General features: G+C 50.4%; 5 protein-coding genes across 5 annotated transcripts; 3 read left to right on the forward strand and 2 right to left on the reverse strand.

Annotated features, from left to right (window-relative positions):
- The first annotated feature begins 493 nt into the window (after positions 1 to 493).
- VC83_09639 (uncharacterized protein) lies at positions 494 to 2,989 on the forward strand. The gene is made up of 3 exons (XM_024473052.1): positions 494 to 1,107; positions 1,162 to 2,228; positions 2,278 to 2,989. The coding sequence occupies exons 1-3, from the start codon at positions 582 to 584 to the stop codon at positions 2,650 to 2,652; spliced, it is 1,968 nt and encodes a 655-aa protein (XP_024328820.1). The 5' UTR covers positions 494 to 581; the 3' UTR covers positions 2,653 to 2,989.
- Positions 2,990 to 4,446, reverse strand: VC83_05100 (uncharacterized protein). The gene is made up of 2 exons (XM_024468725.1): positions 3,352 to 4,446; positions 2,990 to 3,257 (listed from the first exon to the last, which is right to left on the reverse strand). The coding sequence occupies exons 1-2, from the start codon at positions 3,883 to 3,885 to the stop codon at positions 3,120 to 3,122; spliced, it is 672 nt and encodes a 223-aa protein (XP_024324032.1). The 5' UTR covers positions 3,886 to 4,446; the 3' UTR covers positions 2,990 to 3,119.
- VC83_05101 (uncharacterized protein) lies at positions 4,447 to 7,569 on the forward strand. The gene is made up of 4 exons (XM_024468726.1): positions 4,447 to 4,847; positions 4,911 to 5,999; positions 6,054 to 6,492; positions 6,553 to 7,569. Exons 2-4 carry the CDS (start codon positions 5,062 to 5,064, stop codon positions 7,483 to 7,485), a joined length of 2,310 nt encoding a protein of 769 aa, XP_024324031.1. The 5' UTR covers positions 4,447 to 4,847; positions 4,911 to 5,061; the 3' UTR covers positions 7,486 to 7,569.
- Positions 7,570 to 11,347, reverse strand: VC83_05102 (uncharacterized protein). The gene is made up of 3 exons (XM_024468727.1): positions 10,914 to 11,347; positions 8,699 to 10,857; positions 7,570 to 8,642 (listed from the first exon to the last, which is right to left on the reverse strand). Exons 2-3 carry the CDS (start codon positions 10,581 to 10,583, stop codon positions 8,278 to 8,280), a joined length of 2,250 nt encoding a protein of 749 aa, XP_024324030.1. The 5' UTR covers positions 10,584 to 10,857; positions 10,914 to 11,347; the 3' UTR covers positions 7,570 to 8,277.
- A 349-nt stretch (positions 11,348 to 11,696) lies between these two features.
- On the forward strand, positions 11,697 to 12,102 carry VC83_05103 (uncharacterized protein; the record flags this gene model as incomplete). The annotated part of the gene is made up of 2 exons (XM_024468728.1): positions 11,697 to 11,800; positions 11,958 to 12,102. The coding sequence occupies 2 exons, from the start codon at positions 11,697 to 11,699 to the stop codon at positions 12,100 to 12,102; spliced, it is 249 nt and encodes an 82-aa protein (XP_024324033.1).
- Between the last annotated feature and the right edge of the window lie 1,203 nt (positions 12,103 to 13,305).

Genomic DNA, 13,305 nt, shown 5'->3' on the forward strand with positions numbered 1-13,305 from the left:
TATGGTGGCATGCGACAACGACGAATGTCCTTTCGAATGGTTCCATTGGCCGTGTGTCGGTTTAAAGAGTGAGCCGGTTGGGACGTGGATATGTCCAGTATGCACAAAAAACAATAAAAAGTAGGCATCGGCGTTCTAAATAATGGTATGAAGGGATATTTGGTAGGGACGGAGCCTGGCGTTCGTTTTAGGTTATCTGATAATCTCATGATAATGGGTGGGTAAAGGAGTATTACAAGTAAACAATAGAACTACTTTTGTAGGGACAAAGAGCCCGACTTTGACACAGTTGACCTACGCAAATAAGATGCAACTCTTGCTGAGTAACTGTGTTCCTCCTCGCATATCATCTGCTTGTGGACGAGGGAAAGTGGGCTGAACCTGACAAGGCTGAGCGCACGCGACACACCGCCTGCCTATCCTGTCCAGGTCGAACGGAGAAATCACCCATTCTTAGAGCTTCGCGACAGCCCCATCCCAACCAACCTCATCACTATATCACTCCGGCTCACGAGATTCTGCCGTACACCACCATTTCACCAAAAGAATCGTATTGCAATAGATGAACCTCATCCGCAGCGATGTCCGAGTCTGATTCGCAATCCTCGTCGCCATCTCCCTCAACCGCGACACCTGTGGTCTCCACGAACAATAATAATAACTTTGGCGGGAACCACATGTCACCGGTTCTCCTCTCGCTGCCAGCCACGATAATATATAACTCGGAAGATGAGCTCTTTGATGCCATACAAACTCATGCCAGGAGTACTGGCCAGTGCTTTGTTAAGCTGAGAAGCACCACTCATAATGACCGTAAAACTGTCACGTACGCATGCGACAGGTGTAAAAAGCCCAAGCCAGCGCAACCCAATCAAGACGAATCCACACCCCAGAGGAAACGCAAGGACATGAGCCATCGAACAGACTGCCAATTCTCGTTTTTGGGGGTCCAATTGAAGGACAATGCCGGCTGGGAGGTTCGATATCGGCCCTCCGAGTTCTATGGAACACATAACCACCCGCCGAGCGATTCAACGTCGGCGCATTCTGGACATCGCCGGCTAAACCAAGAGGCGATGCAAAAAGTCCGCGAGCTTCAAGTTAATGGTATGGTGTATTGCGTCGCGACTCACTAGTAGAGATTCTAATTATGTTTTGCAGGTGTTCATCCACGCCAGGCTGTAACCATTTTACGGCAAACTCTTAATCCTGATCTATTGCCTCACGATATATACAACATCTACTCATCGCTCAAACGCGCGCAAGTGACAGAAGATGGCACGGTCATCCCTCCCGCCAGGAAACGGCGATCTGACGCCAAAGCCCTTGTAGCTGGCGGGGAACAACAAACTCCAATACGGCCCGTTGGAAGAGGACAGCAGGGCAATAGCGCGATGGGACGAAATGGCCCTGGCCGTGCGCAGCTCCTAACTAGCCCTCTCAGTGCTACAAAATACCGAGAGATAATGATCGCATCGGGCTACTCAAGCAACCACTCTGTAATTGAAGTGCGAAATCTTGCCAGCAACGCCCTTGTTGGAACAGATATCTGGGGCGGAAAGGACCCAAAAGGTCGATGCAACAGGTTTCAGCCAATGCTACTCTCTGCGAAGATATCGTTGCGCAACAGATTCGATTATGCAGCGCAAAACGACAGACTTGATGACGGAACTGTCAACTATAGCACGCTGAGTAAGACAATATTGAAAGTCTTGTCAAGTCGCGGGGCAAACAGAGACGATCCAGGACCCCTCGCAGGTTGGCCTGGGTTGGAAATTGATTGGAATGTAGCTGATCTTATAAACTGGATTTTCGTATATCTCACCGGACGACGCGCCAACGGTAGCGTCCCAGATGCAGCACTCGCACACTCATATATCAGAGGAGGATGCCCGTGTCTTGTGGATGGGCCCCTGTATGAGCATCCCCTCTTGAGCATGGACACCCTACAAGAAATGGAAATGACCTTGCGACTGCCAAAGGGTACTCTCCTGAGCGAAGGCGTTAGCCTCACCATCACTGCGGGATATCTCCCTGGCAATCGAGTTAACCAGTCTGCGCCATACTCCGCAGTTTTGAAGCTCGAGAATATCAAGATTCCCACTTTGATCGGCTTAAATCCAAACGAGCGACTAGCCAAGCAAATGGTCATTGCCACTGTTGAAATCGACCCATATGTTGTTGTGGGCCAAGATCACTATAATGAACTGGAACAGATTGTGGTGAAGGTATATAATTTGATTTTGATGGTTATTTCTCATGCTAACGGTTTACCAGTCTATTGAGGAATCCGCTTTCGAGACTCTTGAATCATTGGCAGCACATCTCGTCAACCGGATTATCAAGCACTTCATCTTCCCATACACAACACGAGAGCCTTTCAGCGATGTCAGAGTCTCACTTGTTAAACCTAGCGCAACAACGTTTGCAGAGGCTCCAATTGTGACCGTCAGCCGAAGTTCAAATCCTGCGATCGACACCACTTCCAAGACCCTTTGGGAGGAATGGCTCTCGTGGAACACAGGCGTTGAGTCGAGGGTCCCTTTTCCGTATCAAGGCAGGCTTGATAGCTGGATTTTAGATAACTTCCCGGGCGATAGCAGCGGTGCCCAGGCCGGAGATCATCCGGGAGACCATCAGATGCAGGGATGAGCCGAAATGATTCTGCAGTAGATGCTACTCGCGGAGAGCCAGATCCATATCATGTGCAGGCTGGGACATAACAGTACCGGTCTCGCTGGTAACAGATTACTACTATTAAACGGAGGCGAGATGCCAAAGAAGCATAAACAACAGATGACCGGTTTCCACTAGGGCAACGGTGGGTCATATACGGCATTATATTAGAAGGCTGACGTTGGACAGTCGTGGAAGTCCAAAGGCTGGTCAGGGAATGGTATTATTATGCGAGATCTTACATACTTTTGCATTTGGAGTGGGATTCTGCTTCTATATTATTTAGTTTTAGGCCACAGTAGCAGAATGGTCAAAAGTTGCTTCCATCATCCATAGCGAAGGAGTCTAATCTATTGCTCTTTCGGCATCCATCCCAATGCCAATCTATGCACATCATCTATGATTAAACACATTATCTTTCGCGATCGCTCTCTTCGAGGCCATTAGACCGTCTGTGATATTGGCACATCTCCGTCTGTGATCCTGTCCAGGAACATCTGGTCTGCATTGAATAGCATGACATGGAAATGCTCCACGGAGTGCACGCTTTTAAGGCTAGCCCAGTTTCTAAACCATATAACCTATCTGAAGGTTAGTATCACCTAATAGTTGATCCCACAGCAAGTCCCTAATTCATTTATTTCATCAAACGACGAGTGCATGAGAATGACTCACATTATCGTTTCCACAATGAACTCTAAACGTCTTCTCAACGTAATCATCGATTTGCTTCCTCTGTCTATCCGTCAGATCCCCCCCCATCTTGGGATCTTCTTCTAATGAAAACTTCGTCCACACAACAAGATGAGAAATGCGTTCATCGATGCCATACGGCCAATCATTCCACTTGATAGACAGATCCGAGTCCTTCTCGAACGGCTTTCCATCTGTCACAATGGAGTGTGTCCAATGCAGCTTCTCCCCCAGCACAAAGTTCATGACGCTGCCGTACTTCATCTTAATCTCATAATTGAAAGCAAAGTATCGCCGGAGCTCGATAGGCGTGCGTTGGAGGACGTCGAGACGATTCTGGGATATATGTCCTTGTAGCTCAGGCCAAGTCATGCGTTGATACTCCGAGGTGCCAAGGATCTCTAGATCCTTGCCACGCGCGTTCAGTAAGAATGGAGGGCATTCTTCCTCCCGTTCCTCCGGAGGGACATTGACTTGCCAGAAGGGCAGGGTAGATGCCTCAGCCAGGCTACCCATTGAAGGCGATATGAGTCGGATAGACGGAATAGAAGTACCGTGAGATAACTAGAATCCCAAGAGCGAGGGTTCTATGGCCAGAATAAAGAGTGTTATGAGCTGAAGTATTGGGTGCCTTTGACTGTCCCCGTCCTCACACCTTATAACATAAGCACCAACCCTTTGTCTTGCGGATATAAGCTTTTGATATGGAAGATCGTTATGAACGTGGCTGTTGGATCAGATGTAAAGAAGTGCTCAGAAACTTAAAAATAACGACACACCTGTAACTGTATACGAGAAACGAGAGTTGCTCAGAAGATGACAAAAAAAATGGGAAGAAAGGCAGGATGTCAACGGATGTCAAGGTAACGTTCCGTTTCCACTGTCATCAAACTTCGCCACAAACTCGGGCCTTTCCGTGTGCACCTTTAGCGTCAGTACAAGACATTCACCGCCCAAACGGAAAATCATAGGAGTCAGTGCCTAGAAGACATTTCGTTTTATTCAAAGTCAAAAGGTCTCACACGTTCTATCTTTATTGGCCAGAAGAATAACATGTCCACGTGACGGATGTGAAGACATTGGCATTATTCAGGAACTTGTAAAGTTTCAGTAGCCGTACCTTTGTGAGCGAGACCTTAGCGTTTGATAAGGTTTGATAAGGCTACGATAAGGCCCAAACGTCAGCCGAAGCCTCGCTCCCTTGGCGGGTAGCCACACGACATCCTACAATATTTGGCGCCATAGTTCGAGATATTCGTAAATGCCTTGTGATATGTTGATGAATATTCTATTATCTGTCGTTAAATCTTATAACGATAAGGAGATAGCCGTCGAAAGGCTTGCAGGAGACGACCAGAGACCGTGCTCGTAGTGGGGCGTCTAAATCCTCGGATTACACCACAATCGCCAGAATCTCAAACCAACTAGGGGTCTATGGGGATTCATTTATGTAATCCAGCTATTTAGGCTTTGTTGAAGTACTTTCTTCCCACTGCTATCTATCCTATGAAGCTGCCGGCTAACACTGTGGCTGCCTACAGCATTACGAGGGAGCCGAACTCCATTAAAGCCGACCTCGAACGGTACTTAATAGTGTTACTCAGTGGCGCTGAGGGTCCGCCGAGAATACTGCATATCACAAGCTTTTCTAAAGAAACACGACAATAGGGAAGGCGAGCTCCCTGGGTCCTAATGACTAGCGAAGCGGAGCTGCGAGCCCGCTTTCAAACCAGCAGGTTTAGGGAGATTGGACTGCAGGTGTCGGCGACACAGGCCGACGAAGGCTCAGCCGACCCGCCCCAAGCACCGATTATCGATACTGCCGAACCAAATATCTTGGGAGAGGAGGAGCCGAGGGGCCTGATGGCGAATGAGGAAGATCCAGTGGCTGCCAATACAGACATTGAGCCTATACGGAGGGACGAGGAAGACCCAGCGATTGCTAGTGCAGATACCGAACCTATAAGAGCAGATATTGAACCTGCCAATATATCAGATATACAAAGCGATGATGGCCCCGCCTTGCAGAGGCTAAGCCTCGCAGATGAAAGCTTGGGCATCCAAGCCGACCCAACACCCCCCGCAAGCCAGCCATCGACTTCGAATGTGCCATCATTAACACCGTCGTTAAGCAATCAGGAGGCGGTACAGGGCCAAACTGTGACCGACGATGATGCAGGGAATGGCGTACCAAGCAGTCATGCGACTCCGGTGGAACCCGGCATTTTATCATTACCCCTGGATCAGGGCGGCGACATTCCTGCACAACCGCCCACATCCGCCGAAGCGGAGACCCTAGAGACGGAAGACATAGGGGGTTCGGTCACTGCTGAAAATATTGATAATGGCCAGTCAGATGGAACAACTTGCTCCACCAGGAACCTTCGAGATGTGCAAAGGAGCGAGTCTGATTCGGAGCAAGGAAGGCCATTAACTAGTCAGCGAGATGAACATGATGTAGTAGCAAGCACACCAGAACATGATATAGTAACAAGCACAGCAGACACGGATGGCGATGAAGCTACAGCTAATACTGTCGGTCCCCCACGATGGCAGCCTGATGCGGAGGTAACATACTGCCCTATTTGTCGAACACAATTCAGCTTTTTTATCAGAAAGCACCATTGCAGGCAAGTACTCCTAACAGGTTGGGGGAGAAGTTAAGACGTACTAATTCAGACTAGGAAATGCGGAAGAGTTGTTTGTGCTAATTGTTCGCCTCATCGCATAACGATCCCGTACCAATTTATAGTCCAGCCACCTGTATCTGGACCAGCAACAACACTTCCTATAGCGCCACTGGCGGGTCGTGATATAGATCACCTCCCACAGTTTGGGGGCACGAAAGTCCGGTTATGCAACCCCTGTGTCCCGGATCCAAATACATTGCCACCACAGCCTCAGCGTACCGCAGCTGATGAACGGTGGAGAGATGCACCACCAACATACTACCTGAGTTCCAACAGCCGCCCGTATTCATTTGGTGAGCAGGACATGGAAAATCTCGAACGCCAAGCAAGTGCAGCTTCTGTAAGATCTCGTGCCGTCAGCTCAACAGGCGCTACTCACCGTCACCAGCGCCAGCTATCACAAAGTCTCTACCCACCAAGATCTAGCAGCCAGGTGAGTTTAGTCCATAGTTAACATCACTATTAACTCGGTATTAACTCAATTCCCTTTTAGACTTCATACCTCGGCGGATCTTCATATACTGGGCCCCACCACTTGAACCAAGGACCCTCGTCATATCAACGTCGCTATCCAAATCGAAATCTCCCCCCCGGGCCCCGCCATCAGAGCCACCAAAGCCTATCAATGTCTTCCACAGGATCTCCCAGCAACGCCCAGCCACACTACCGCTCACTACTCGACCCATTCTTCCCCCAGCAGCCCCAACCCTCAAGCTCCGGAGTCGACACATCCCGACCATTACCTCCAATACCTCGCATCCGCGAAGAAGACGAATGCCCCGTCTGCCACTGCGAACTACCCTCTCGCACCCTCCTAGACTTCGAGTCCCTGCGCTCAAACCACGTCACTGAGTGCATCGAGGACCAAATCGCAATCCACAGCGGCCGTCCACGCCAGCAGTCCCCCGCGAGCGTTCCAGCGAGACATGAACGTCCATCAAACACGACTATGGTTTCAAGCATATCATCACCTCCAGAGGTCCGCTCGAACTCTCCCAACTCAGCTATCTCATCTGCGTCGTCTCAGGGCGATCTCAATCTCGCTCAGGCTATCAACTTGCAGCCGCCTGCTCTTGATATATCATCTTTCCCCAACACCCCAGAAGGCCGAACGGCGTTCCGCGAAGCGCAGCACGCGGCTGTGGTCCTTGGACATACGCGCTCGTCATCCCACTCGCCTTTCGCTCATCCATCTTCCTCCTTCTCACCCGAGCCGCGGCGGACGGGGATGTTCCCGTATAAAGCTACGGAAAAAGACTGCGTAGACGACGCAGAGTGCACGATCTGTCTCGACGAGTTCGAAGTCGGAGTGCAGATGGCGCGGTTGGAGTGTCTGTGCCGCTTCCACGAGAAGTGTATTAGGAGTTGGTGGGAGGGGAAGCCGGGGAGGTGTCCGGTGCATGGGCATTGTGCGTGGGGGTTGTGAAGGATGGGTGGGTGTTTGATTTTTTTGAGATATGTGGAGTTGCAGCGCCTGGCGCGGTGTTATAACAGTTTGAAATTGGGGGTTAAGGGGGCGTTTAGCGTAGCGTGTGGGCTGGGATATATCATTTAGCTTGTTATGTGTTTGGTTTCCGGACTGTTAAATTACCTCGCTCCTGGAGTAGCTTCTGACAAATTCGGCGCGAAATTTACCCCTTGATTACAGTGATGTACATGCCCCGAAAATCACGATCTACATCCTAGTTTCTGGTATTAAGGATAGAGTGTTGAGTGTCTAGACAATATATGGCTAATATATATGGAACAATAGAAACCCGCCCCTTTGCTTTAGAAATAACCGTATTCATAGCTATCAAAGACTATAGAGCATAATTAAGGCAAGGCTATTAACCTCGTCATCCATTCATATTGTTTTTTCCTCTCTGTCCTATATTAAGTAGCCCCCAAAGCCGTTCAATCATGTCTTCAATCAACGAGGCGCCTCGTCTATTATTTGCTTCGCGCCCCCCCATTCTCCCCCTTTCAAGCACAATTGTCCGTCTTTCTTCCCGGCGTCGCGCCATATTCGCATGCAAGCGCCCCCGATGAATGCCATCTCGCACAAAAACCTTTCCTGCACTTTGCAAACCCCAAAAAAGCTCCCCCACCTAGCGCCAATGACACTTGCCCCTCCCAACCCGCCATGAAAGAATTACCCCAAACGAAGCCCTAATCGAGCCTCAGAAGTCGGGAAAAGTCTGCTCCTTGGAGCTGCACTGTTTTCGCTACACTTCCCCTACATCACCACGCACTCCTTGTCGTCCTTCTTTGGGCTCTCGTCCTTTTTTGGGCTCTCCGTGCCGAGACCTCGCGGGGTCGAGTCCTGGGGACCTGGCGTCGCAGGCCCATTTGCAACGCCCAAACTGCTCGTCCTAAGTTGTAGCTGCTGCAGCTTCTTCCCCTTCTTCGTCTTTGGCTCGGCCACTTCCATCGGAATCCCACCGCTGGCCGCAGCTCTGATGGCTGCGAGCCTGTATTGTGCTCTCTCGTCGCCTGCCTCGGCAGCGCGCACATACCAGACGTTTGCCTCGAGAGGGTCACGTCGGCAGCCGATGCCCATCTCTGTGAAATAGCCGACTGCATATTCGGCTTTCGTCAGGCCTAGGAGTTATTGTTTAGTAAATGGCCTTCAAAATACAAGTGACTGGTGTACTTACCGCATTCCGCAGCGCGACGAGCCCACTCATACGCCTCATTCTCGTCCTTCTCCAGTATCGGCTCGGCTCCAACCATGTACCAAGCGCAAAGAGCCATCATTGCGGACGCTTGTCCCTTCTGTGCTGCACCAGTGTAGAAATGGACGCTTAGCGCAGGGTCGCGAGGACAGGATAGCTTTCCATGCTCATATGCATCTCCAAGTTTGTAGCAAGCTTCCGCATGTCCCAAACCTGCTGCCTTTGTGAAAAGCTGAGCAGCATACGTCTCGTCTTGGAATACGTCGTCTCCATAGCCAGTCTCGTACAAGAGACCGAGGTGGTAAGGAGCAGCATTGTACTGTGGATCTGCTGAGTCTGTGGCCCGCTTCAACCATTTTAATCCTTCACGATACCTGTTCAAGCCAAGATCGCCAGAGAGACAGGCACGTCCAAGTCGCGTCATAGCACCAGGGTGGTTTTTCGAGGCCGACTGTCTGTAATATTGCACTGCCTTTTGAAGGTCCTTGCGGCAACCCCAGCTGAACTCGTAGCATAATGCAGCCCTGTATCCAGATTCTGCGTGACCATGCTTGCTTGCAGCGGTGAAGTGGGGGAAAGCACGGTCGTAGTCTTCCTTGCCCTTGTTGAATAGACCCGAGGCGTACCCATCTGCAAGATAGTATTGAGCGTAGGGGTAGCTGCGGTCAGCAAGCTTCTGAAGGATAGCACGCGCTTCCCTGATCAGATCCTGTGACGAAGAAGCAGCCGTTTCAACATAGGGGCTTTCCAGGTCCCTGCCAAGCTTTGGGCTTTGCTTCCCAGTTGATGAGTTGGGTTCGGTAAGGCCGATTTCTCGCGCCGCGTCGATTAATAGGAGAGCAAATGCATATTGGGTTTGAGCATCATTCGTTTTTTTCACATTCAGTCGGTACATCTCGAGTGTCTTCTGAGTACTAAGAAGCGAAGCATTAGAGCCAACGGCAGACCGAAGCCCCGAGTTGTCAAACATTGCATGAGGAACTGGCGGGGGTTGAGGGTACGGCGCATTTAACAGGTCGATATACGAAGCCGGGCGACTACCTTCTGGTGTTCCAGAGTGCGCGGATAGAGCACGCCCTGACCAACTGGGCGACTGAGAAAGCATGATAGGAGAACGACCCCTTGCGCCATAGTCCGAATTAACAGAGTAAGCTGAGGCAGGACGCTGAATATAAGAGCGCCGTCCGTAATTTGACGACGGTGTCAGGTGGCGGTTGATATTAGCTCCATTGTCCCCATTTCCTACAGAGAGTTCATTCCCCTGGCCAAAGCCAAGCTTTCCGGAATCATCTGATCGCCTTTGCATATGGTGATATTGTAGTGGAGGAGCTGCCTGGACATTGTTCCCAGAAGATGTGCTGCTTGCATCAGAAACTGGGGCACTTTGTGCCTGCTCCCTATCATCCTTCACAGGGCCGCTGGAAGATGACGCATAAGCCGTGCTCTCAATATTGGACAATATGCCATGCTGTGATCCATGGCGGCTCCCCACAATATGGGAGCCATATTGCCTCCGTTTTGCAACATCATGAACGGTTGCCTCTGAGTCTGTATTCTCATACCTCGATGATTCCGATGTTTGATTGCTGCCATTATTCTCTAGTAACTGTGTGCCCATGGTTTCAATCTGTGCTGTGGAAGGTCTTGCCCATTCTGACTGAAAGTTGATCGTTACTGGGGATAATGGAGCATCGTGCAATCGGCCTTGGGACTGCATGGGTATAACGGCTTGTGGTTTCTCGTTCCCGTTGTTCTCTTTTGAGCTATCCGCCGATCCATAGTCCATCATCCGTAGTTTTCCTGGGGATGGCTGTTGCCGTGGTATATATTCGGAAGGATTATTGACATCCGCTAGTATTGACGCCATGTTGTTCCCCTCCTTTCGTTTAAACCCCTTGCTTAATGGGCTTCAGAAACCCTGGCGAAGGCAGACTATGCCCTATATCTGCAGACTGATCTGAGCAGCTCGGACCTTTGCCAAACCGCACAGATATTTGTTGCTTGGGGGTTCGAGCGGCAGTTGCGGGGCTTTCTTGGGGTCGTTTTGTCAACGATGTCCGAGATCCGTGCTACTTCTCAACAAAGCCAAATAGTTCGGCAAGAAGACGTTTACAGGCGCCAATAACGAGTGTCTCGGGCTGCTGGTGACGGATGCTTGTTAGCTGCATTCCAGGACGCCGCGTGGAGCATCACCTACAAGCTATATATATCCCAAGAGAGGACTGAGGGTTCGCAATCGACAATAATTCTACAAATTCAAGCTTGGTGTTAGAGCGAAAACATCTCACTTTCGAAGTTTGTATGTTTGTGCCGTGCGATTGTAGGCGAGGGGGGTTTCGTGGAAATATCGGAGGGATCCCAGGTTTCTCAGATTCAGCCCAAGTGCCCGTGTCGTCGCGCGTCTTCAGAGGAGCGAGAGTGAGAGAGAAAAAGGACAGCTGGTTAGGAAGAGCGAGCGAGTGAAGATAGGAATAGAAGAGGCTGACAATGGAGGAGATCAGAGAGAGAGAGAGAGAGACAAACAAGATGGAGAGTTTGGAGGTTGAGAGGGAGGCAGACAGTGGAGTGGAGTGGAGTGGGAGTTATGGTCTGTAGCAGTACTCCGTACGTACCATCACCTCGTCTCTCTCATACTTGCAAGGGCTAAGAAAACTTGTACTGCGGCGTACCAGGCGTATGCCCAGAAGTATAACAGTTAAGCATAGTGGCGACAAGGTAGAGAGGTTGTCTTTGACCAATCATCAACACTGCAGGCACACTTTTTACCCAAAAAAATGCGAATCTATGTCACGGCCGCCGAAGTCACGGCCGCCGAGGTGCTAATGCTGTCCACGCTTTCGATTCTGTGCTTCTATTGATCTACTACTTTGCATACCGAACAGAACTCTACGACAATATGTATGACAACATAAAGGCGCCAACATAAAAAAAAGCCACAAAAACGCGCGAACGGGCTGGATAAGGGCTTGGCGACCTCACAATGTGGGAATTTGGCTTCAACCACTCCAATAATAGCCCACAGGCGGCTCAGGTTCACTGGCTGAGCGGCGTCTCCAGCGCTTCTGGTGCCTCTGGTGCCTTACTGTAAGGCTTTCCACGTCGTCTTACGAAAGCCACAGTCATCTCGAGGGAGAGAAAAGTATGATTGTGTCCCACTTATACTTCTATGTACTGTATCCCTTTTCATCCATTGCTTAATCCGCCCGCCCCTTACGGGGTACTTTGCTGACTTGCATCACAGAGCAAAACCTACACAGTTCATCGGTCCGGTCAGAGATGGCGACAGGGAATTGGAGTTGGAGAAAAGAAAGAGAAGAGAGAAAACTGAAGGTGACATGCTAACTCTGTTGGCAAGAGCGGAGGGCGATGAGGGTGTTGATTTTTGAGGGGGAACGGGGAGAGACCCCTGGGGACGACCAGCGTGAAAAGACAGGGCCCATGGTGGGGTGGAGTTCCTTCCAAGACAACTACAATAGCGGGGGCAACAAACGCCGAACTACTGTATCCCAAGTGCCGCTTTAATCTCGACCCATCGGCCAATACCATAGGCTTTGAAACTTAGCATTCGCATACCTGTTTTGCCCTCTCAGTCCTCTCAGTCTCACGGAGCTAAAACAATTTACTCTCTAACGGGCTTGGGAAGGTCTCAGAAAGCACAGTATGCAAAAGAAGATCGTCTTTTCTGGGATCGTCCTTTAAATCGTCACCTGTGGAGGCATCGATGGAGCATCGGACCCCCACAGTGGCACAGGAACTCCCCTGTCCGCTTCATAGGTATGAAGCGGACAGAAGATCTGGTACGGAGATTCGGATGACCAGGTGCCAAGACCGAATATTCTCGTTTTGGGGGTTTCATGTGGCCTGATTGAGACGAATATTTGAGACTTTTTTTAGGGGTGCAACCACCAAAACCATCGGGAAAGACATCAATTTCATCGGTGAAGCGGCACCGTGTTTTTGGCCACCCCACACCCCGCTCCGCCATCCCGCGTCATGATGTTGCCTCTCCAGCGACACATCATAGGGTTCGGCTACCCAGAAAGAACGCAAACTACGGATCTTAAATAATGCGATTCGAACCGAGACGTGCCAAGTAGAGGGAGTTAGGGGAGGGAACGGACCATCGGGTAGCCGCACAAGGTTCTCCAGTCCATACGAGATCCTCCTGTCCCTCGAAGGAAGGAGGCACGCCGCTGTGCATCTGGTGGCCCAATCGAGGGTTTTGCCTCAGAATAGTAACAATGCCAACAGAGGGCGAAGGCAGTACAATCCTGCTGGGGCCTTTTGGTGGTATATATCCGGACGGCAAAAGTCGAAGTGTCTGAGAACGCCGATAATCTTCCGAGACGAAATTACGACTTCGATGGGCAATGCTACGATGAGGATGGGCCCGTGGGACGGTTCAGCTCCAGGTCGTTGGTCGTCCGGTATCAAAGCGATCAGGCTGGAAATTGCCCAGACATATCGCACAAGAGCCTCAACACAAGTGTACTGTAACAGGGCCACGCTGGCCGAGTGATGGATGTCAAGCATTACATATATGGGCTTGGGCTTGAGGTGAAATGTCAGCCACGATCTTCTGTTACCTT

The sequence above is a fragment of the Pseudogymnoascus destructans genome (assembly GCF_001641265.1).
Source record: "Pseudogymnoascus destructans isolate 20631-21 unplaced genomic scaffold scaffold_11, whole genome shotgun sequence".
In the NCBI taxonomy this organism is placed as follows: Eukaryota; Fungi; Ascomycota; class Leotiomycetes; order Thelebolales; family Thelebolaceae; genus Pseudogymnoascus; species Pseudogymnoascus destructans.

Bases quoted from the DNA above. Each gene is read 5' to 3' on its own strand.
- VC83_09639 (XM_024473052.1), top strand. From the start codon at position 582: ATGTCCGAGTCTGATTCGCAATCCTCGTCGCCATCTCCCTCAACCGCG. The intron at 1,108-1,161 runs GTATGGTGTATT...TATGTTTTGCAG, and splicing joins CCGCGAGCTTCAAGTTAATG to GTGTTCATCCACGCCAGGCT. The intron at 2,229-2,277 runs GTATATAATTTG...ACGGTTTACCAG, and splicing joins TGGAACAGATTGTGGTGAAG to TCTATTGAGGAATCCGCTTT.
- VC83_05100 (XM_024468725.1), bottom strand. From the start codon at position 3,885: ATGGGTAGCCTGGCTGAGGCATCTACCCTGCCCTTCTGGCAAGTCAAT. The intron at 3,258-3,351 runs GTGAGTCATTCT...ACCTTCAGATAG, and splicing joins TTCATTGTGGAAACGATAAT to GTTATATGGTTTAGAAACTG.
- VC83_05101 (XM_024468726.1), top strand. From the start codon at position 5,062: ATGACTAGCGAAGCGGAGCTGCGAGCCCGCTTTCAAACCAGCAGGTTT. The intron at 6,000-6,053 runs GCAAGTACTCCT...AATTCAGACTAG, and splicing joins ATCAGAAAGCACCATTGCAG to GAAATGCGGAAGAGTTGTTT. The intron at 6,493-6,552 runs GTGAGTTTAGTC...ATTCCCTTTTAG, and splicing joins CACCAAGATCTAGCAGCCAG to ACTTCATACCTCGGCGGATC.
- VC83_05102 (XM_024468727.1), bottom strand. From the start codon at position 10,583: ATGGCGTCAATACTAGCGGATGTCAATAATCCTTCCGAATATATACCA. The intron at 8,643-8,698 runs GTAAGTACACCA...AATAACTCCTAG, and splicing joins TCGTCGCGCTGCGGAATGCG to GCCTGACGAAAGCCGAATAT.